This window comes from Oncorhynchus mykiss, chromosome 23 (assembly GCF_013265735.2).
Source record: "Oncorhynchus mykiss isolate Arlee chromosome 23, USDA_OmykA_1.1, whole genome shotgun sequence".
In the NCBI taxonomy this organism is placed as follows: Eukaryota; Metazoa; Chordata; class Actinopteri; order Salmoniformes; family Salmonidae; genus Oncorhynchus; species Oncorhynchus mykiss.
Genome location: NC_048587.1, coordinates 13,481,524 through 13,504,269, shown reverse-complemented (window position 1 = coordinate 13,504,269; position 22,746 = coordinate 13,481,524). Strand labels below are relative to the sequence as shown.

The window sequence follows — 22,746 nt, the reverse complement described above, 5'->3', positions numbered from 1 at the left end:
GCCATCTTCCAGAGATAGTTTTTCCCTCTCTCTGCTGGTTCCATTCTCTCTCTTATAGGGGAAGGAGAGTATGTCATTAGTACCGTCAGCTGTGCTTAATTGCCTCTGGTTACCTTGTCTCCCATGCCTTGTTGGGCTACTATCCATGAGCCCAGCCTGCCCTCTGGTGGTCCTTCCACACTATTCAGACCCTTTACTCAGTACTTTGTTGAATCACCTTTGGCAGAGATTACAGCCTTGAGTCTTCTTGGGTATGACACAACAAGCTTGGCACACCTATATTTGGGGAGTTTCTCCCATTCTTCTCTGCAGATCCTCTCAAGCTCTGTCAGGTTGGACAGCTATTTTCAGGTCGGGCTCAAGTCCGGGCTCTGGCTGTGCCAATCATGGACATTCAGACTTGTCCCAAAGCCACTCCTGTGTTGTTTTGGCTGTGTGCCTTAGGGTTGTTGTCCTGTTAGAAGGTGAACCTTCGTCCCAGTCTGAGGTCCTGAGTGCTGGATCAGGTTTTCATCAAGGATCGCTCTGTACATTGCTCCATTCATATTTCCCTCGATCCTGACTAGTCTCCCAGTCCCTTATGCTGAAAAACATCTCCACAGCATGATGCTGCCACCACCATGCTTCACCGTAGGGATGGTGCCAGGTTTCATCCAGACGTGACCATCAGGTTCTTGGTCACCTCCCTGTCCAATGCCCCCCGATTGCTTAGTTTGGCTGGGCCGCCAGCTCTAGGACGAGTCTTGGTGGTTCCAAACTTCTTCCGTTTAAGAATGATGGAGGCTGCTGTGTTCTAACCTTCTTCAGATTTGTGCCTTGACACAAACCTGTCTCTGAGCTTTACGGACAATTCCTTCCACCTAATGGCTTGCTTTTTGCTCTGACATGCACTATCAACTGTGGGGCCTTATATAGACAGGTGTGTGCCTTTCCAAATCATGTCCAGTCAATTGCATTTACCACAGGTGAACTCCAATCAGGTTGTAGAAACATCTCAAGGATGATCAATGGAAACAGGATGTACCTGACCTCTGTTTCGAGTCTCATAGCAAAGGGTCTGAATACTATAAGTTATTTCTGTTTTTATTTGTAATGAATTTGCAAACATTTCTAAAAACCTGTTTTTGCTTTCATTATGGGGTATTTCTTTAAATCAATTTTAGAATAAGGCTGTAAAGTAACAATGTTGAAAGTCAAGGGGTCTGAATACTTTCCGAATGCACTGCACATGTATAAATCACAAGGAGCATATTATATTGGTACCTACACAGATCATACACAAAATCCTTCTAGTTTCCTGCTAATCAGGCAACATAATTTAACATTGGCAGTTGGCACAACACACTAGATAACCCGGTAAGTTTTTCACTGTTTTCGTTAGGAGCTGCAATCCGGTGAAGTAGTACGCTATGCCTGCATCATTTTATCGGATTAAAGCCCAGCAAGAGAGAGTCTCTATTTCATGGCCTGCCAAAAAAGGCTTTCACAGGCTACCAGACACCGCTCACTAACACGCACACATCCCCATCTACCATCAGTACCAACCTCTTCACTGTCAGGAGACCTTTTCACCCCCTTGATTCTTTGTAGTGTTTGTGTCCCGCTGTGAGTAACCAGCAGGATTAGAGACCTTGTGGTGAAAGGACTTTGATCACCTCATTCTTCTTCTCTCCAAACCCACAGCCTCAGGCTACAGACTGTTTTTACTCCAGTCTTCCACTGTACGGACCGAACTGTTTCATTTAGCCTCTTCCTTGTTCCCTGTATAATAAAGCCACATTCTGGGATTCTGAAAACAGAACACCAGCCCCTCCACTTGTTTTGGACTGACAATCCATGATGTCCAAGTGATCGCTTGAACCATATTTTGACGCTATACACTGGGTACACATCTATAATTGAAATTACTGTTGAACAGCTTCCTAAAGCTTAGACTGTAGCTTTAATTGGGAGTGAGAACAAGGGAAAAGAGTCAGAGCTGCATATCTTATCTCTCCTCCAAGTTGCTTAGTGAGGAGCTTGTCTGGGAGGTTGAGTTGTCACGTATGTTTGTAGAGACGGACCAAGGCGCAGCGTGATCTGGGTTCCACATCTTTATTTTGTGAAACACACAAAACAATAAAGAATAATGAAACGTGACGACAATGGAGTGCTGACATACAACTACCCATAAACAATATCCGACAAAACACAATAGAGAAAAATGCTACTTAAATATGATCCCCAATTAGAGACAACGATTACCTGCTGCCTCTAATTGGGAATCATACAAAATCACCAACATAGAAAAACAATACTAGAACCCCACATAAGTCTAGCCTCTAACCCCCAGTCACGCCCTGACCTACTCTACCATAGAAAATAAGGGCTCTCTATGGTCAGGACGTGACATGAGTGTTGTTGGCTTCCAGCGCCTTCTGGGTTGAGATGTGGCTAGTGATCCAGGAAATGGGTGGTGTAAGTCAAGCAACCACCCCAACACATCCCTACTCTGCATCATGCCTGACTCCTGTTGGAGAAAGTTGCCTGGGCGTGCTTTATCGATTTAGTTAACATTTCAACATACAGTATTGTAGTTTTTATTATTAAGACTGAACTGAAGGACCCCTATACAAACCCTCCTCAATATTTCTCTCTCTCTCTCTCCACCTGTCTCTTCTTTATAGCCATCTCTCCGTGATCTGTTTCTTTCAAATTCAAAAGGCTTTATTGGCATGACAAATTTACAAAGCAAAATGTTTTGAACACTTCTCTCAATTATTTGTCTCTAGTAGGGATTTGGGGTTTGAAATAATTTCACTTCAAATAGTATCTTTTTTCTTGTTGTCTGATATACAAATATTTTTTTTTAAATATTACCAATATATATTTTTTTTAATATATATAATTAATTATTATTTTTTATTTTTATACCTGAGCACTGTTGCACGAGGGACATAGGCTGGCGCTTTATTGCTGCAGGAGTGGGCTGTGTGTGAGAGATGGGAGCGACAGAGGGCAGACAGAGGGGGAGAGAACCAGACAAAGTAACAGTAGTCAAGCCAATTCGGCTACAGCCAAGACTAGCTAACTTGTAGCAGCCACAATGTTATTTATCATCTCATATAATAGTACCTGTCTTGACTGTAGTAGCCTAGAGTAGCTAGCTAGCCAACAATAGCTAGCTAGGCTAATTGAGGCTACATGCAGCGCCACCTCCCCAACCCCATTCAGATAAAACAACTAACGTTACCTGTTTGTTGCTCGTTTTAGCCTATGCCTACTCCTCATTTTGCAAACCTTTTAATTCTGTCATTTTATTACGTCTTGCATTGCATTAGTGAACGCTCACTGCACTTGCTACACATTGAGCCTCTTTTCCGCTTTGATTGGCCAACATAGGCAACAAGCTACACACAACTGCCAGTCTTTTTATGGGGCACACCTCATAAAAACTACATTAAAAAGTTTGTTGTTTTATTAAATTAATAATTAGAAATATGGTACATTATCCTTGTAGTATGCAACAATGTCACATGGATATTTTAATTACATTTAGAAAAAGCCATTTCGGTGTTAGGCCTATAGTTTTTTGGCCTCGCAAAAATGAATAGCCTACTCACACAAGTATTTGAATACTAACCTCTGTTCGGATGTTTGAATAACCATGCACATCCCTATTTTCTAGGTACGCCATAATGTGTGGCATCATGACAGAGTATGAGACTGTGCAGAACAGGATAAAGAATGGCTACATCTTCAAAGTAAGTGATTTTCTGACACCGTCTACACACAAAGCTATATTTTCATGTGGTCACCGATTTCAAGTGTTTGTTTTGTGTACTTGAACCATGTCAGACGTTACCTACTATGCCTTCAGAAAGTATTCACACCCCTTGACTTTTTCCACATGCTCTTGTTACAGCCTGAATTTAATTTGGATTACATTAAGATTTTGTGTCACTGGCCTACACACCATACCCCATCATGTCAGAGTGGAATTATGTTTGTTTACATTTTTACGAATTCATTAAAAATGAAAATCTGAAATGTCTGGAGTTGATAAGAATTCAAACCCCTTGTTATGGCAAGCCTAAATAAGCTTTAGGGGTAAACATGTGCTTAACAAGTCACATAAGTTGCATGATTTTTGAATAACTACCTCATCTCTGTACCCCAAACACAATTTTCTGTAAGGTCCCTCAGTCGAGCACTGAATTTCAAACACAGATTCAAGCACAAATACCAGAGTGGTTTTCCAGTGCCTCGCAAAGAAGGGCACCTATTGGTAGAAAATAAATACATTTTAAAAAAGCAGACATTGAATATCCCATTGAGCATGGTAAAGTTATTAATTACACTGGATGGTGTATCAATACACCCAGTCACTACAAACGTACAGGTGTCCTTCCAAACTCATTTGCCGGAGAGGAAGGAAACCGCTCAGGGATTTCACCATGAGGCCCAATGGTGACTTTAAAACAGTTAGAGCTAATGGCTGTGATAGGAAAAAACTGAAGATGGATAAACATTGTAGTTATTCAACAATACTAACCTAAATAACAGAGTAAAAGAAGGAAGCCTGTACCGAATAAACATATTCCAAAACATGCATCCTGTTTGCAGTTTTGACTTAAATCTATGGCAAGACTTGAAAATGGCTTTCTAGCAATGATCAACAACTAGCTTGACAGAACATTTAATTCATTTTTTCTGGGGGGGGGGGGGGGTCTTGGATGGTTGAGGGGCAGCTCTTGGGGAACTGTGGGGGGGGGGGGGGGGGGGGATCTTGGAGGGCTGGTGGGAGATCTGTCGACGTGCCCTTGAGCAGGGCGTTGACCCTGGTTGCTTCTGTGTGTTGCTCTGGATGGGAGGCTGTTAGATTACTAATGTGATGTACTTGCGGCTTCACTGCAAGTATATTGTATGTTTTAATTATAATAATAAAATAACTTGACAGAGCTTGAAGAATTGTAATATTGTACAATCCAGGTGTGCAAAGCTCTTAGAGACTTACCCAGAAAGATTCACAGCTGTAATCGCTGTCTAAGTTGATTCTAATATGTATTGACTCAGGGGTGTGAATACTTATGTAAATGAGATATGTCTGTATTTCATTTTCAAGAAATATGCAAAAATGTCAAAAAACATGTTTTCACTTTGTCATGATGGGGTATTGTGTGTAAATTGGTGAACAAATATTAATATTGAATTCATGTTGAATTCAGGCTGTAACACAACAAGATGTGGAGTAAGTCGAGGGGTTTGAATACTTTCTGAAGGCATTGTACATTAGTAGCACCTGAGGTGATAGCAGGCACACAGATTGATTGGTGGAATTAATCATAATAAGAGAGAGTAACTGAGGTCAGGGCTTGTACTTTTCCAGAACCTCCCCTGTAGTCTGTGTCTATCAGTGTTGAGTCTTATCTGTGTCTAGAGGGTCCTCCCATCACCACAAGTTGACAGCCAGAATCACCCTCTGTGTTATTTAGGTCAGGTGTTGTTCAAATGAAACGTAAAAAAGTGTTCCTATACACACAGTTGTGGACAGCGCCTCTATACATTGACTGCTATACATGTCTTAGCCTTATTGGCAGGAAACTCCCCTCACTAACTCTCAGATGTAAGGGTTGCATAACAGCAGAGACTGAGACAACCGCACGCAGCATTTATCTTATCTGTGAGTTGCTTCACAAACTCTGTTTACCTGCAAAGCCTTGAATGGTGTGGAGGGAGAGGGGGGCGGACATGATGAACATGCAGTGTATGGAGAGAAAGAGAGAGGGGGAGGAGAGTTGGAGGGAGACCAAGTGAGCAAGAGGAGAGAGAGAGCGAAAGAGACTGATTTTGCGATAGAGTGGAAATGGAACAGGGGGAGGGGAAAAGGAGAGGGTTGCATGACAAATAGGAGCTTTTTATACATTCATGTAAGTGTGTGTGTGAGAGATTTGTGAAATAGTTGTGGGTGGTTGGGTACGTGGAGTAGGGCCGATCAGGTCATAGGAGAATGTCTGGTCTAATGAATGAATGCTGTACTCTTCTGTTTCCTCCCTCTCTTCCTTTCAGGATCATTTGGATAAGGCCATTGAGCTGAAACCACAAGATCCTATGTCTTACTACCTGCTCGGCCGCTGGTGCTATGCTGTATGTGACACACACACCCACTCTAACCCAAGTCAACCATACAGTGAGGAATACACTCCCTGAAAAGGGGTCAGTTTAGAAAATTAAACGGGCGTCATTAGCCTATAGAACAATGGCGGCGGTCAACACACACACACACACACACACACACACACACACACACACACACACCCTCCATATACCCTTTTGCTCATATTACTTTCTTCTGCAAAACATTGTCAGAGTTCCCGTTTTTATTTAAATCTACTTGAAAATCTATGACAAGACCTGAAAATGATTGTCTAGAAATGATCAACAACCAATGTGACAGAGCTTGAAGAATTTTGAAAATAATAATGGGGAAATGTTGCACAATCCATGCGTGCAATACTCTTAGAGACCCAGAGAGACTCCGATGTTAATGCTGCCAAAAGTGCTTCTACAAAGTATTGACTTATGTAAATATAGTATTTCTGTATTTTATTTTCAATACATTTGCTTTCTTATTATGGGTTATTGTGTGTAAATGGGTGTGAATTCTTTTGTTGATTTAATCAATTTCGAATTCAGGCTGTTACACATCAAAATGTGGAATAAGTCAAGGGGTATAAATACTTTCTGAAGACACTGTACATAATTTACACACACACACACACACACACACACACACACACACACAGAGAGAGAGAAGTCAGCCCCGAGAGGCCCAGCTCATGACCTCCATCAGCAGCAGATTTTAATTTAGAATTTAAAATGGCTGTCTTTATGCTGCAAATGTTAGTGCATCGAATTGTAGTGCATCTAATTAAATCGCATCGATTTGTTCTCTAAACAAACTGAATCGCACTGAGTCATTTCAAAGTAAAACGTATCGTTCCTGTATCGTATCGGAGCACTTATATCGAATCGTCTTGAAAGGGAAAGATGCACATCTCTAATTCTCACTGTTTGTCATGATGGGATGGTGTGTGTTAAGATTAGAAACTGCTTTTATGGTAGATTATATTGTCTCCAAATCATGAGCGACAGGGCCTTGGCAGCAGTATTTTGGAAGATTCTTTGTACAATGAAAAATGCACCTTTACTCCCCTGACATATCCCTTGATATTCCCCGCAAAACACCAGACTCAACTTCAAAAGTGAAGAGGTGACTCCGGGATGCTGGCCTTCTAGGCAGAGTTGCAAAGAAAAAGCCATATCTCAGACGGGCCAATCTTCAGCTCTTGGTAATTTCTTGCATGGAATAGCCTTCATTTCTCAGAACAAGAATAGACTGAGTTTCAGAAGAAAGTTCTTTGTTTCTGGCCATATTTAGCCTGTAATCGAACCAACAAATGCTGATGCTCCAGATACTCACCTAGTCTACTTCTTTAATCAGCACAACAGTTTTCAGCTGTGCAGACATAATTGCAAAGGGGTTTTCTAATGATCAATTAGCCTTTTAAAATGATAAACTTGGATTAGCTAACACAACGTGCCGTTAGAACACAGGAGTGATGGTTGCTGATAATGGGCCTCTGTACGCCTATGTACGTAGATATTCCATTAAAAATCTGCCGTTTCCACCTACAACAGTCATTTACAACATTGACAATGTCTACACTTTATTTCTGATCAATTTGTTGTTATTTTAATGGATATGAAATGTAATTTTCTTTCAAAAACAAGGACATTTCTAAGTGACCCCAAACTTTTGAATGGTAGTGTACATAAATAAGGTATTTCTGTTTTGGCTTTGTCATTATCAGGTATTGTGTGTAGATTGATGAGGGAAACAGGTAATTTAATTGTTTTAAAAATAATGCTGTTACAAAATACAAAACGTAACAAAATGTGTAAAAAGTCAAGGGGTCTGAATGCTTATCGAATGCATTGTAAATACTACTAGCACAGATTTAAATGCTACTTTACCCACCATGTTTAAATTCTACTTTACCCACCATGTTTAAATTCTACTTTACCCACCATGTTTAAATTCTACTTTACCCACCATGTTTAAATTCTACTTTACCCACCATGTTTAAATTCTACTTTTACCCACCATGTTGAAATGCTTATCTGATTTGCCATGTTCTGAAACGGCTTTATACATTGGTTCTGTTCAGGTGGCTCAGCTGTCGTGGATTGAAAGGAAAGTTGCTGCTACATTGTTTGGAGAGCCTCCGAGTGCCACGGTCCAAGATGGTCTGAAGAACTTCCTCAAGGTATTGTTATTCTCCACGCTACCATGGAGTGCAGTGTCGAGCATAAGCGTTTGACCCAGTATGTATTGATTGCTCTTCCCTAAACCATTATCAAAAATCAGTCCGTAGATCAGTATGCTTCTCCGCGATTCCTACTAATGTCTGGATCAGCTGAGCGCAGCAGCAGCTGACTGGAGGTTTACTGCACTGACTCGCAGCAGCTAGCTGCTTCTTCAAAACTCGTCCAGAATATCTTGTATTTGGTACAAGTCATTCCCTAAGTTCTAGACCTCAGCTGAATCTGTTAATGAATGGTGTTGCTGTTGAACAAGTTGAGGCGACTAAATCACTTGGCGTTACCTTAGATTGTAATCTGTCACGGTCCAAACATATTGATTCAGTGGTTGTAAAGACGGGGAGAGGTCTGTCCGTAATAAAGGGATGCTCTGCTTTTTTGATACCACACTCCACAATGCAAGTCCTGCAGGCTCTAGTTTGAGCTTATCCTGATTATTGTCCAGCCATAGGGTCAAGAGCTGCAAAGAAAGACCAAGTTAAGCTGCAGCTGGCCCAAAAACAGAGTGGCACATCTTGCTTTTCATTGTAATCAGAGGGCTAATATTAATACGATGCATGCCAGTTACTCTTGACCAAGAGTTGAGTAAACACTTCTTCTTCAGGCCTCCCGGGTGGCGCAGTGGTTAAGGGCGCTGTACTGCAGCGCCAGCTGTGCCATCAGAGTCCCTGGGTTCGCGCCCAGGCTCTGTCGTAACCGGCCGCGACCGGGAGGTCCGTGGGGCGACGCACAATTGGCCTAGCGTCGTCCGGGTTAGGGAGGGATTGGTCGGTAGGGATCTCCTTGTCTCATCGCGCACCAGCGACTCCTGTGGCGGGCCGGGCGCAGTGCGCGCTAGCCAAGGTTGCCAGGTGCACGGTGTAGCCTCTGACACATTGGTGCGGCTGGCTTCCGGGTTGGATGCGCACTGTGTTAAGAAGCAGTACGGCTGGTTGGGTTGTGTATCGGAGGCCGTACGGGAGTTGTAGCAATGAGACAACTACAACAATTGGATACCACGAAATTGGGGAGAAAAAAGGGGTAAAATTAAATTTAAAAAAAACACTTCTTCTTCAACTTGTTTGCATAGTCAACTTACACAGCACTGACACACACACTTACCCCACCAGACATGACACCGGGAGTCTTTTCACAGTCTCCAGGTCCAGAACAAATTCAATTCTTGTAAAATGTACTGACACATGCGTAACTGACAGATAAACACACACACTACGTGTTAATGTTTTTAAATTTATGTAAATTGTACAATCTTTTGTCTGTAATGTCTTTTTCGTTATGTGTCGGACCCCAGTAAGATGTCGCCGTTAGTATTGGCTTATAAACCTAATTAACCTAATAAATCAAATCACTCATTGTGATAAAATAATATTGCTAGAGTAGCTTGATCTTATAGAGGAAGCATTTGGTGTTCAGCATTGAGTGTGTGCACTAGATTAAGTTAGTTGTCGTGCACATTGTCAAATTCCGGAATTACTGCTCCTTCAAGCACCAAACTTCTTAGCTAGATGTAAAATTGAGCAACTAAGAAAAAAAGTAAATTACCTGATTTATCGTTTTAGCTTAACAACTCAGCAAAAAAAGAAACGTCCCTTTTTCAGGACCCTGTCTTTCAAAGATAATTTGTAAAAATCCAAATAACTTCACAGATCTTCATTGTAAAGGGTTTAAATACTGTTTCCCATGCTCGTTCAGTGAACCATAAACAATGAATGAACATGCACCTGTGGAACGATCATTAAGACACTAACAGCTTTACAGACGATAGGCAATTAAGGTCACAGTTATGAAAACTTATTACACTAAAGAGGCCTTTCTACTGACTCTGAAAAACACCAAAAGAAAGATGCACAGGGTCCCTGCTCATCTGCGTGAACGTGCCTTAGGCATGCTGCAAGCGGGCATGAGGACTGCAGATGTGGCCAGTGCAATAAATGTCAGTGTCCGTACTGTGAGACGCCTAAGACAGTGCTACAGGGAGACAGGACGGACAGCTGATCGTCCTTGCAGTGGCAGACCACGTGTAACAACACCTGCACAGGATCGGTACATCTGAACATCACACCTACGGGACGGGTACAGCATGGCAACAACAACTGCCCGAGTTACACCAGGAACGCACAATCCCTCCATCGGTGCTCAGACTGTCCACAATAGGCTGAGAGAGGCTGGACTGAGGACTTGTAGGCCTGTTGTAAGGCAGGTCCTCACCAGACATCACCGAACAAACCCACTGTCGCTGGACCAGACATGACTGACAAAAAGTGCTCTTCACTGACGAGTTGCGGTTGTGTCTCACCATTGGTGATGGTCAGATTCACGTTTATCGTCGAAGGAATGGGCTTTACACCGAGGCCTGTACCCTGGAGCGGGATCGATTTGGAGGTAGAGGGTCCGTCCTGGTCTGAGGCGGTGTGTCACCGCATCATCAGATTGAGCTTGTTATCATTGCAGGCAATCTAAACGCTGTGCGTTACAGGGAAGACATCCTCCCTCATGTGGTACCCTTCCTGCAGGCTCATCCTGACATGACCCTCCAGCATGACAATGCCACCAGCCATACTGCTCGATCTGTGCGTGATTTCCTGCAAGGCAGGAATGTCAGTGTTCTGCCATGGCCAGAGAAGAGCCCGGATCTCAATCCTATTGAGCATGTCTGGGACCTGTTAGATCGGAGGGTGAGGGCTAGTGCCTTGGTGGAAGAGTGGGGTAACATCTCACAGCACGAACTGGCAAATCTGGTGCAGTCCATGAGGAGGAGATGGACTGCAGTACTTAATGCAGCTGGTGGCCACACCAGATACTGACTGTTACTTATTTTGACCCACCCTTTGTTCAGGGACACATTATTCCAGTTCTGTTAGTCACATGTCTGTGGAACTTATTCAGTTTATGTCTCAGTTGTTGAATCTTGTTGTGTTCATACAAATATCTACACATGTTAAGTTTGCTGAAAATAAACGCAGTTGACAGTGAGAGGACGTTTCTATTTTAGCTGAGTTTATTCATTCTGACTTTTTGACGGTGAAATTGGGTTCATTTGGCAAAGTCACCTATGCAATACAGTATTTTCCAATGTTATGACAGCCCATTGAGCCGGACTCCTTTTGATCTATCCCATTACCCTTTGCGAGATACGAGACAGATCAGTGCAGGCGGAATCGTCGTGCTATATGACGTGTGTTTGATGGCGTAAAGCGTGTCAGGCCTTGCAAATGTAACTTCACCAGTACATTTCTCATTTACCCAAACAACTGGTTCTGAATGTGGACGGGTACCCTGTTTCTGTTACTTTTATGGTTCTGCTGTACTTTAGCCTGTTATAATCACGCAGTCTTTCTAAGTCCTTGCTTTAACTTATCTTGCAAAGCCATAGGCTCTACTGTCTTTCATGCTCTCTCTCCAAACCATTAAAACATTTGCAGCCTATTTGTTTTGTGTTAAATCAGAATTTGCCCAGAGGTCGCTTCTGCACCCAGATTTAAAGACCAAACCCCAAGTATTTAAAGAGGCGTAATCTGTGTTAACACTTTTCACATGTTTATATAAAGAGAAATGAAATCGCTCCTGGCCGGGATTGCTCCTGGCCTGCTGCATGCTTCTTCCTCCTGTCTTGTGTATCTCACCCATCAATTTGATTTAAGTGGTCTCTGTTGTAACTTGTTGCTCCTAGCCGCAAGGACTCTGGTAGAGGCTGTCTAGCTTCAATAAACACATCCTGCTGAGTTATGCAACATGTGCCGCAACAGCCAAGTGCACAAACAGTGGCTAGTGCCCAGGTGTTGTCGTAGCACTCTTTTCACTGTATGATTAATGCTAAGGCTACATAGGGTCAGAATAAAAGGTTGAGTCAAGTGAAATATACAGTACATAGACATATTCATTTGTGTCTACATATCAATTGCTAGAGGTACGACAATGCTATGGTTAGTCCTGTCTATGATTGCATGTGCTGAGCAAGTTCTATGTTCAGTTGCACTCATTTGCCCAAATCCTGTACCAACGTCATACCTGTCCTGGACTGATTTGATGCATTTAGAACATAAACTGTCAGTGTTTTTGTCAGTGGTGTGTTTTTGGTGCAGGTCCAATGGAAGAATACAACCGTGTTTTCTAGCTTTATGGTAACACTTAACTTCGTCATCGTCGTGTCCGAGGGATGATGTTTGTGCCTCCAAGTCTCAGACTGGGCTACCTTTTCACGAGGGTTTGATTCCAAATCACCTCCGCTTCATACTGGAATCAGGGATGAATCCCTTTAGGGCTGACACATTACAGAGATTCTGGACAAGGAGAATCCATTTTTTTCCCATCCTCGGGAAGCTTAACTCGAGGAAGAGTTGATTCTAAGCATGTGCAGTGTTCTCAAGTTTACCTTATATTTTCATAATTTTCCACAGGTGGAGGAGATCAGTCCCAAGTACTCCAAATTAAACTATGTGTTTTTAGCCAAGGTAAGTTGGGCTGCCATTGTTCTTGTTATGTGTGCATCTTATATTTAAGCAATACGGCATCTGTAGGTGTGGTATATGGCCAATATACCACAGCTAAGGGTTGTTCTTAGGCACGACCCAACAAACCCCCAAGGTGCCTTATTGCTATTATAAACTGGTTATCAATGTAATTAGAGCAGTACAAATAAATGTTTTGTCATACCCGTGGAATACGGTCTGATATACCACGGCTGTCAGCCAATCAGCATTCAGGGCTCGAACCAAGCAGTTTATAATAATCGACATATATATATATCTATTTATATCCCGTAATCAAATGGCTTTTTATGTGCACCAGTGATGATGTTGATTATGATGAGGAATGTGATTTTGATTGGTCAGTGCTACAGAGACCTGGGGCAAAAAAGTCAGGCCAGGAAGATGTGTGATGCTGCTACTTCAATGGAAACCATTTCCAAAGAGGTAGGTACTGACTGTAATGTCACTGGCTTACGCTTGTGCTCTAAAGTCTTAGTTTTATCACATTTGTAATTGTTGTGGTTAAAAAAAGAGATGAATTCATCTTTCTCTCCCCCCCAAGGATGAGGAGGCACAGAAGGAGCTGGACACCCTTCTCTCTGCTCTAGGTGTTAATTGAGGATATTGTGGAATGGCTCCATCCTATTGCTAGGGAGGAACCCAGGATCCTCTTCACTGGAAAACACACTATGAAGGGAAGCCAATCCATGTCTTCCTTGATTACTGTTGGGACAGTATCTTCCTCGTGCTCTCTGGGATTGGAGATGACTGGATCGGCTGTGCATACTAGGGAACAGTGTTCTGGAGAACAAACTTATCACAGACATGTCATGATGTCTTATGAATGCATAGTGCTTTGACATCTGTTCGCTAAAGAGATTGTGGTAAAATGGACAGTTGGACCTAAGTCAATCAATGGTGTTGGTCCCAATGGGATATACATTATCTTCCACCTCACATCAATACAGTCAGCAATTAAGTGTAGGGGACCAGGCAATACATTTTATGAAGATTTTAATAATTATACTGAAGTTGTTTTCAATACGATTGATCACCTGTATCAACCCAAACAGATATATCCAAAACAAAAACATAATAATTTCAAACCTTGCTTACATTTGTATACAATCACATTATCTCTATAATGCGTGGGAATACTTGGGAACAGATTTTCTAAATCAAAATCACTTGAAGCTGATGTCCTGGTGTATTTAGTCTTTAATGTCCAACAATGAAAATTCACAATAATAAAAACATGTATTCATTTTTGCTGGGTAGCCTAGTGGTTAGAGCGTTGGACTACTAACCATAATGTTGCAAGTTCGAATCCCCAAGCTGACAAGATACAAATCTGTCGTTCTGCCCCTGAACAGGCAGTTAACCCACTGTTCCTAGGCCGTCATTGAAAATAAGAATTTGTTCTTAACTGACTTGCCTAGTTAAATAAAGGTAAAATAAAAAAATAAGGAAGGAAACGTGACCCCTAAACGGCTCCTTGGGTCCTCACATTCACACAAGGTCGGGGTTCTGCTCATTACATTCCAGCTAGCTAGAGGACATTTTTGAGCATAGAATGTCATTTGAGATTAGATCTTGTAGCCTAATAGTCCATGGGCAATGTACACGTCAGAGATTTTATATCGTAGGCGATAGCTTTTACAGAATTTTGAATGCTGTTCTATTCATTTTTTTTGTGTGTTAAAAAAATGCAAATGGTGAGATGGATTTTTATACTTTCAGTATTTTTCATTTGTATGGTTTCTTTTTGGGATTATTGGGAGGAAAGTATGGGCTATAAGAATCTGTGGTTCTTTATTATTTCTCTTAAGTATAATTTTAGTCTTCTGGAAACCATTAACTGGTGTGTACTTTATCCAACAGGTGAACTACAAGAATGGTACTTGTTTTTGTTTTTGCCTAATAAGTTTTTCTATATTCCAGCAATATGAATGTATGCTTTAGTTTTATCTAGGGTGGTGCACATTGCAGTGAAGTAAATTATATTGTAAATGAAATACATTAAACATTATATAGACACCACTGATCAATGGTATTTGAGTCTGCCATTAGTTAATAAATATGTGCAATCTTGATATGTGCCCCAAGTTCTGAGTCCCAAGTTCTGAGTATGTGCCTACTGTTTATGTGCATGCTTGTGTGAGAGATGATGTTCCTGCTGCTGCAATTCATGCACACAACTATTTTTACTTTATTAATATGTAATGGGGATATTTTAATTATATTATCAACCAAATATTTACCCATCTCTCAGTCCAAAGATAATGGAAAAGCAAGGTATGTAAGCAAGTTCTGACCTGACTGTCATCGGTAGTGTTGTTTTTTTTGTAAGGCCCGCTCCCCTTCCCCTTTTTGTGCAGACTACAGTTTGTGCCAGAGCCATTTGGAATTTGTCACTGGATCATATTCAGGCCTACTTCCCTCTAGTCTGGTCATGTTTTAGGGTATTGCCATGGCACAGACTCACTCTAAATAGCTACCTCCCGAAGGAACACTATTCAGTATTATAACAACTCAAAAGAAATCCTGGGAAAGATGGTTTAGCCTGATGATTTGAACCAAATTTAATGGAATTTGCCTCAACACAGCAAGGAACTACAGTATTCCATGTCAGTGAAAGTAATCCTGTTGCAACTTCTGACCAAATGCTTCCTAATTTTCATATTGGACTGACAAGTTGATTTTCATGTGTTTTAATCGCAGTGTTGCATTCTGTGGCTGAAACCAGATTTGTGTCAGAGAAGTGGCTATAACGCTATCTCTGACCGTGATGTCTGCATGCTTGTCTTGAAGATGAGACTGCAGATGGAGTAATAGACTGGGGACTGTTGTGGGTTACGAAATGTTCAGGTGACACCTGGAACAGGGAGAAATTACAGAGCTTACTGCTCAGATGAGGAGGTGCCAATTGGTCTGGAACATGACTAGTTTGGGGGGGAAGTAACTGACCTTCCTTTGGTGCTCCCACCCTTTCCCTGGGAGCCTTGGGACAAACATCAGTGACTGCATACCACAGTTGGGGTGCATTTCATTTGAATTCAGGAAAAAAAACTGATGTTTGTCCCAATCTGGGGTCTCGTTAGAACTCTACATAGAAGAGGATACAGAATTATTGCATTGTGATTGTCCCTTAGCCCAGGACATAGTGTCTGTAATAAACTCATAGTGGCTGTCACAAACTCTACATTCAACACAGTTGTCACTGACTAGCTGAGCCAACATTTCCTGTACTATCAGCACAAAATGCATTTAAATGAATGTTGGGATTTTGTTTAGTGGACCTCATTTTTTAATTAACATTAGTCAATAAAAGTCATGAATGCAACTTCATGTCAAATTGTTTTTCATTAATAAAATGGTAAAACACTTAAATGTGAGGCTAAATATGAGAGCTATACAATACATTTCACATATAGCTAAGCTGTTTGGTGCAGTATTTCTCAAGTAAAAAAACATTGCGAGGTATTGTCTTACGTAAACAAAGTACGCTACTCTGCTGGGCAGGTCGGTCTCACTGTCTGTGTTCTGCAGTAAGACTGCATCGAACGCAATAAAAAAAAACATTTTGTCACATACACCGCATAGGTGCAGTGAAATGTGTTGTTTTACAGGGTCAGCCATAGTACAGCGCCCCTGGAGCAAAGTAGGGTCAAGTGCCTTGTCCAAGGACACATCGACAGATGTTTTACCTTAACGGCTCGGGTATTCAAACCAGCAACTTTTCGTTGACACGCCTAACGCCCCAACCACTTGGCTACCTGCCGTCCACCAATCACCCCAGCTGTGTATCCCATGTAGTGGGTAAGTGAACGTTTTCGAAATCAAAACGCAACCCTCAAGTAAGTCATTTCAAAACTCTGCTTTGGACGAGACTGACTTTATGACCAAAATTATCCTATGAACACTTTCTAGTCAATTTTGACATTAGAATAAATGTTTCTGACTAATATCGATGCCACATAGGCCGATTGATATCAGAGACGTTGTTTATTACCTTCAGTTGCGCTTTAAGGGTTATTAACATCTGGCAAACACTCGGTAGTAATGTAGCACCAAATTATGATAATATCCTAACTGGAAATGTTCTTTACGGTAGTTGAAAGTAGGGTTTACTGGCAAACGTCTGCTAATGTGCACATTGCTGGTCTGTGGGAGGTTGACACCTATATTCTACTTGTGACGAACTGTCATGGAAAAAAATATTGGGCCATCAGGGACTTGACTGTCAGTCTTTTTGGCTACTAGGAAATTGTGATGTAATGTGATGTAACCAAAATGTAATCTGTCACGCTATCAAGAATAAGCAGTGGTGCACCATTGTCATACTTTAGTAAAAGTAAAGATACCTTAATAGATAATGACTCAAGTAAAAGTACTCGGTAAAATCCTACTTGAGTAAGTATAAAAGTATTTGGTTTTAAATATACTTACATATCAAAAGTACATTTAATTGCTAAAATATACAGTGCCTTGCGAAAGTATTCGGCCCCCTTGAACTTTGCGACCTTTTGCCACATTTCAGGCTTCAAACATAAAGATAAAACTGTATTTTTTTGTGAAGAATCAACAACAAGTGGGACACAATCATGAAGTGGAACGACATTTATTGGATATTTCAAACTTTTTTAACAAATCAAAAACTGAAAAATTGGGCGTGCAAAATTATTCAGCCCCCTTAAGTTAATACTTTGTAGCGCCACCTTTTGCTGCGATTACAGCTGTAAGTCGCTTGGGGTATGTCTATCAGTTTTGCACATGAGAGACTGACATTTTTTCCCATTCCTCCTTGCAAAACAGCTCGAGCTCAGTGAGGTTGGATGGACAGCATTTGTGAACAGCAGTTTTCAGTTCTTTCCACAGATTCTCAATTGGATTCAGGTATGGACTTTGACTTGGCCATTCTAACACCTGGATATGTTTATTTTTGAACCATTCCATTGTAGATTTTGCTTTATGTTTTGGATCATTGTCTTGTTGGAAGACAAATCTCCGTCCCAGTCTCATGTCTTTTGCAGACTCCATCAGGTTTTCTTCCAGAATGGTCCTGTATTTGGCTCCATCCATCTTCCCATCAATTTTAACCATCTTCCCTGTCCCTGCTGAAGAAAAGCAGGCCCAAACCATGATGCTGCCACCACCATGTTTGACAGTGGGCATGGTGTGTTCAGGGTGATGAGCTGTGTTGCTTTTACGCCAAACATAACGTTTTGCATTGTTGCCAAAAAGTTCAATTTTGGTTTCATCTGACCAGAGCACCTTCTTCCACATGTTTGGTGTGTCTCCCAGGTGGCTTGTGGCAAACTTTAAACAACACTTTTTATGGATATCTTTAAGAAATGGCTTTCTTCTTGCCACTCTTCCATAAAGGCCAGATTTGTGCAATATACGACTGATTGTTGTCCTATGGACAGAGTCTCCCACCTCAGCTGTAGATCTCTGCAGTTCATCCAGAGTGATCATGGGCCTCTTGGCTGCATCTCTGATCAGTCTTCTCCTTGTATGAGCTGAAAGTTTAGAGGGACGGCCAGGTCTTGGTAGATTTGCAGTGGTCTGATACTCCTTCCATTTCAATATTATCGCTTGCACAGTGCTCCTTGGGATGTTTAAAGCTTGGGAAATCTTTTTGTATCCAAATCCGGCTTTAAACTTCTTCACAACAGTATCTCGGATCTGCCTGGTGTGTTCCTTGTTCTTCATGATGCTCTCTGCGCTTTTAACGGACCTCTGAGACTATCACAGTGCAGGTGCATTTATACGGAGACTTGATTACACACAGGTGGATTGTATTTATCATCATTAGTCATTTAGGTCAACATTGGATCATTCAGAGATCCTCACTGAACTTCTGGAGAGAGTTTGCTGCACTGAAAGTAAAGGGGCTGAATAATTTTGCATGACCAATTTTTCAGTTTTTGATTTGTTAAAAAAGTTTGAAATATCCAATAAATGTCGTTCCACTTCATGATTGTGTCCCACTTGTTGTTGATTCTTCACAAAAAAATACAGTTTTATATCTTTATGTTTGAAGCCTGAAATGTGGCAAAAGGTCGCAAAGTTCAAGGGGGCCGAATACTTTCGCAAGGCACTGTACTTAAGTATCAAAAGTAAAAGTATAAATCATATTTAAGTCCTTAAATTAAGAAAACCAGTCTGCACTTTTTTCTTGTTTTTATTTATTTACGGATAGCCAGGGGCACGCTCCAACACTCAAACATAATTTACAAACAAAGCATGTGTGTTCAGTGAGTCCGCCAGATCAGAAACAATAGGGATGACCATGGATGTTCTCTTGATAAGTGTGTGAATTTGACCATGTTCCTGTCTTGCTAAGCATTCAAAATGTAACGAGTACTTTTAGGCATGGAAAATATATGGAGTAAAAAGTATATAATTGTCTTTAATTTTCTGTAGAAAAGTAAAAGTTGTCAAAAATAGTAAAGTAAAGTACATATACTCCAAAAAAACCTACTTAAGTAGTAATGTTAAGTACTTTACACCATTGCTCATAAGTCATATCAGGATTACTGTAGTTTTTGTTTTTAATTGTGGTATTTTATTTTGTATTTTAGACCTAAAATGCCCCAAATATGAATCACTGGCACCCATGATCACAATGCTATTTTAACTGAAGGTGACTGGTTAGGAGATAAACTTAATAGGCCTTTTACCTCAATCAAGATCAAGGTGTGCCTGTAAACTGTACATATGGTCAGTCTTTTTCTACTGGTTGGAGTTGGGTAGTGGGGATGTGGACATATCATGTTGAAGAACTGTTTTCTATTCCACCAAACCTCTATGTGCCCCATCCCCCACACACCCAACCCGCCTGCTCTCTAGATTTGTATGACTCCCACCCTCATCACAGATGTTTGTGATCATTTCAGGCAGTGGCTTGGATTTTCAGAGTTATACGGCTTCTTCTTTCCTTTGCAGATGCAAGGCCGGACACTCATTACTCTCTCCTGGCTTGTGTGGGTAATAATGTGTGCAGTAGTAGGAGAGGCTTAGCAGAGGCTGTATTGTGCTGTAGTAATAACCCTGAGGCTGACATTGTCAGGGTTAACATTCAATGCCAAATGTTGTCTGCCTGCACTATGATGTTTACAGTGCATTCAACATGTCCACGACCATTGATAGTCATATTCCAACTGGGTCATGTGTACAGGATGAGGACTGATAAGAGCTTTGAACCATGCATCCATAGTGCTGCTGTATGTTGGAATATGGCTTGTTTGTTTTGAAAAGTCTTTCCATAAAATCTACCCCCCCCCCCCCAATTCCCTGAGTCTTATCTTTCCACACTTTTCTTTCCCGCTAGCTCTGAGATCTGAGGCCAATATTTTTCTTTGACTCTCCTCCTTTTCTATTCAGTGAAGGGGAGAGCCTGAGAAGTGGCTTATCAGCGATCATCTGGCTTTATCTGAATTTGTCACGCACTCCAAGCTGGCTGTCTGGCTGCAAACCTCTCACTGATCAAGTACAGGATCTTCTGGGCGATATAAAACATAACACAGAGAAAGGACTCACCAAAACACTTCCCCTTTGTTCCAACATTACATGGCTATGTGCCCATAATACAATACCTTCGCTTGCTGAAATTAGAAAGTCATGCAAAGTATCAGACACTGTATTCATAGAATGATGCTATTTCAGAAAATAGGGCAACCTTTATATTCTGAAACAATTCAACCTGTTATTTAAAAATATGAAATCTCAGCCATAGTCAATTTGAGAGAGTGTTGTCACTTTTAAAAATACCTTTGCTGATACTGCAGTGTTTAGGAATATACATTCTATTTTTTATTCTGACACTATACTTTTTCTTTGGTTAGAATGAACCCCTACTTACTAAAGAGCTGGTTAGATACACAGTGCCTTCATAAAGTATTCACACCCCTTTAACTTTTTCCACATTTTGTTGTATTACAGTTTAAAATGGATTACATTTTGATTTTGTGTCACTGGTTTACACACAATTAAAAAGGAAAAGCTGAAATGTCTTGACTCAATAAGTATTCAACCCCTTTGTTATGGCAAGCCTAAATAAGTTCTGGAGTAAAAAAGGACCTTGAGTCACATATGTTGCAAGGATTCACTATGTGTGTAATAATAGAGATGATTCTTGAATGACTACCTCATCTCTGTGCCCAACACACAGAATTATATGTAAGATCCCACGGTCGAGCAGTGAATTTCAAACACAGATTCAACCCCAAAGACCAGAGAGGTTTTCCAATGCCTCGCAAAGAAGGGCATCTATTTGTAAATGGGTAAAAAGAGAGCAGACATTGAATACTCCTTTGAACATGGCAAAGTTATTATTTACATTTTGGATGGTATATCAATACACCCAGTCACTACAAAGACACAGGCGTCCTTCCGAACTCAGTTGCGTGAGAGGAAGGAAACCGCTCAGGGATTTCACAGAGGCCAATTGTGATTTTAAAACAATTACAGAGCTTAATGGCTGTGATAGAAAAAAACTGAGGATGGATGAACGTTGTAGTTATTCAACAATACTAACCCAAATGACAGAGGGAAAAGAAGGAAGGCTGTACATAATAAAAATATTTCAAAACATGCGTCCTGTTTGCAACAAGGAATTAAAGTATACTGCAAAAAAATTGGCAAAGCAATTAACTTTTTGCCCTGAATACAAAGTGTTATGTTTGGGGCATGTCCAATGCAACTCATTACTGAGTACCACTCTCCATATTTTCATGTGTTTTGCTGGCTGCATCATGTTATGGGTATGCTCTTAAGGACGGGGGAGTTTTTCAGGAGAAGAAATTATGGACCTAAGCTTGGTGGACTCCGCTGGGAGATTAATTTACCTTTCAGTAGGACAATAATCTAAAACACCATACCAAATATACAAACTCAGGGGTGTGAATACTTTCTCTACCTGTCAAAAATGTGGACACCTACTCAATCAACGATTTTTCTTAATTTTACTATTTTCTACATTGTAGAATAATAGTGAAGACATCAAAACTATGAAATAACACATATGGAATTATGTAGTAAACAAAAAAAGTGTTAAACAAATAAAAATATATATTACATTGGAGATTCTTCAAAGTAGCCACCCTTTGCCTTGATGACAACTTTGCACACTGTTGGCATTCTCTCAATCAGCTTCTTTCCTGTCACGCCCTGACCGTAGATTGCTTTGTATGTTTCTATTTTTAGTTTGGTCAGGGTGTGATGTGGGTGGGTATTCTATGTTGTAGGTCTAGGTTTTTGTTTTCTATGTGTTTGGCCTGGTATGGTTCTCAATCAGAGGCAGCTGTCTATTGTTGTCTCTGATTGAGAGCCATACTTAGGTAGCCTGTTTTCCCATTTTGAGTTGTGGGTGATTATTTTCTGGTTAGTGTTTGTTGCACCTGTCAGAACTGTTCGTTTATCGTTTTGTTGTTTTTGTTTGTGTATTCATTCTGGATTAAAAGTATTATGGATACGTACCACGCTGCACTTTGGTCCTCCTCTCCTTCTCCCGACGACAATCGTGACATTTCCTTCTTAATGCGTTTGAGCCAATCAGTTGTGTTGTGACAAGGTAGGGGTGGTATAGAGAAGATAGCCCTATTTTGTAAAAGACCAAGTCCATATTATGGCAAGAACAGCTCAAATATGCAAAGATAAATGACAGTCCATCATTCGTTGTTTCTCTTTGCTTATTTGAGCTGTTCTTGCCATAATATGGACTTGGTCTTTTGCCAAATAGGGCAATCTTCTGTACACCAACCAACACAACACAACTGATTGGTGACTACCTCATGAAGCTGGTTGAGAGAATTCCAAGGCAAAGGGTGGCTACTTTGAAGAATATAACATATATTTTGATTTGTTTAACACTTTTTTGGTTACTACATGATTCCATATGTGTTATTTC

General features: G+C 40.9%; 1 protein-coding gene across 6 annotated transcripts in view; it reads left to right on the top strand.

The window, feature by feature from the left end:
• The window catches only part of LOC110502298 (regulator of microtubule dynamics protein 2), a 61,213-nt gene extending 45,037 nt beyond the window's left edge, over positions 1 to 16,176 (top strand). For 5 of the 6 annotated variants that reach the window (XM_021580225.2, XM_021580223.2, XM_036959890.1 and 2 more), the window contains exons 6-11: positions 3,668 to 3,743; positions 6,049 to 6,126; positions 8,211 to 8,309; positions 12,762 to 12,815; positions 13,197 to 13,277; positions 13,396 to 16,176. In XM_021580225.2, the coding sequence (XP_021435900.2) occupies positions 3,668 to 3,743; positions 6,049 to 6,126; positions 8,211 to 8,309; positions 12,762 to 12,815; positions 13,197 to 13,277; positions 13,396 to 13,452 (445 nt within the window). In that variant the 3' untranslated portion in view covers positions 13,453 to 16,176. The remainder of the gene's footprint in view (positions 1 to 3,667; positions 3,744 to 6,048; positions 6,127 to 8,210; positions 8,310 to 12,761; positions 12,816 to 13,196; positions 13,278 to 13,395) is intronic. The other variant, XM_021580226.2, reaches the window with a different exon arrangement.
• Positions 16,177 to 22,746: the final 6,570 nt, after the last annotated feature.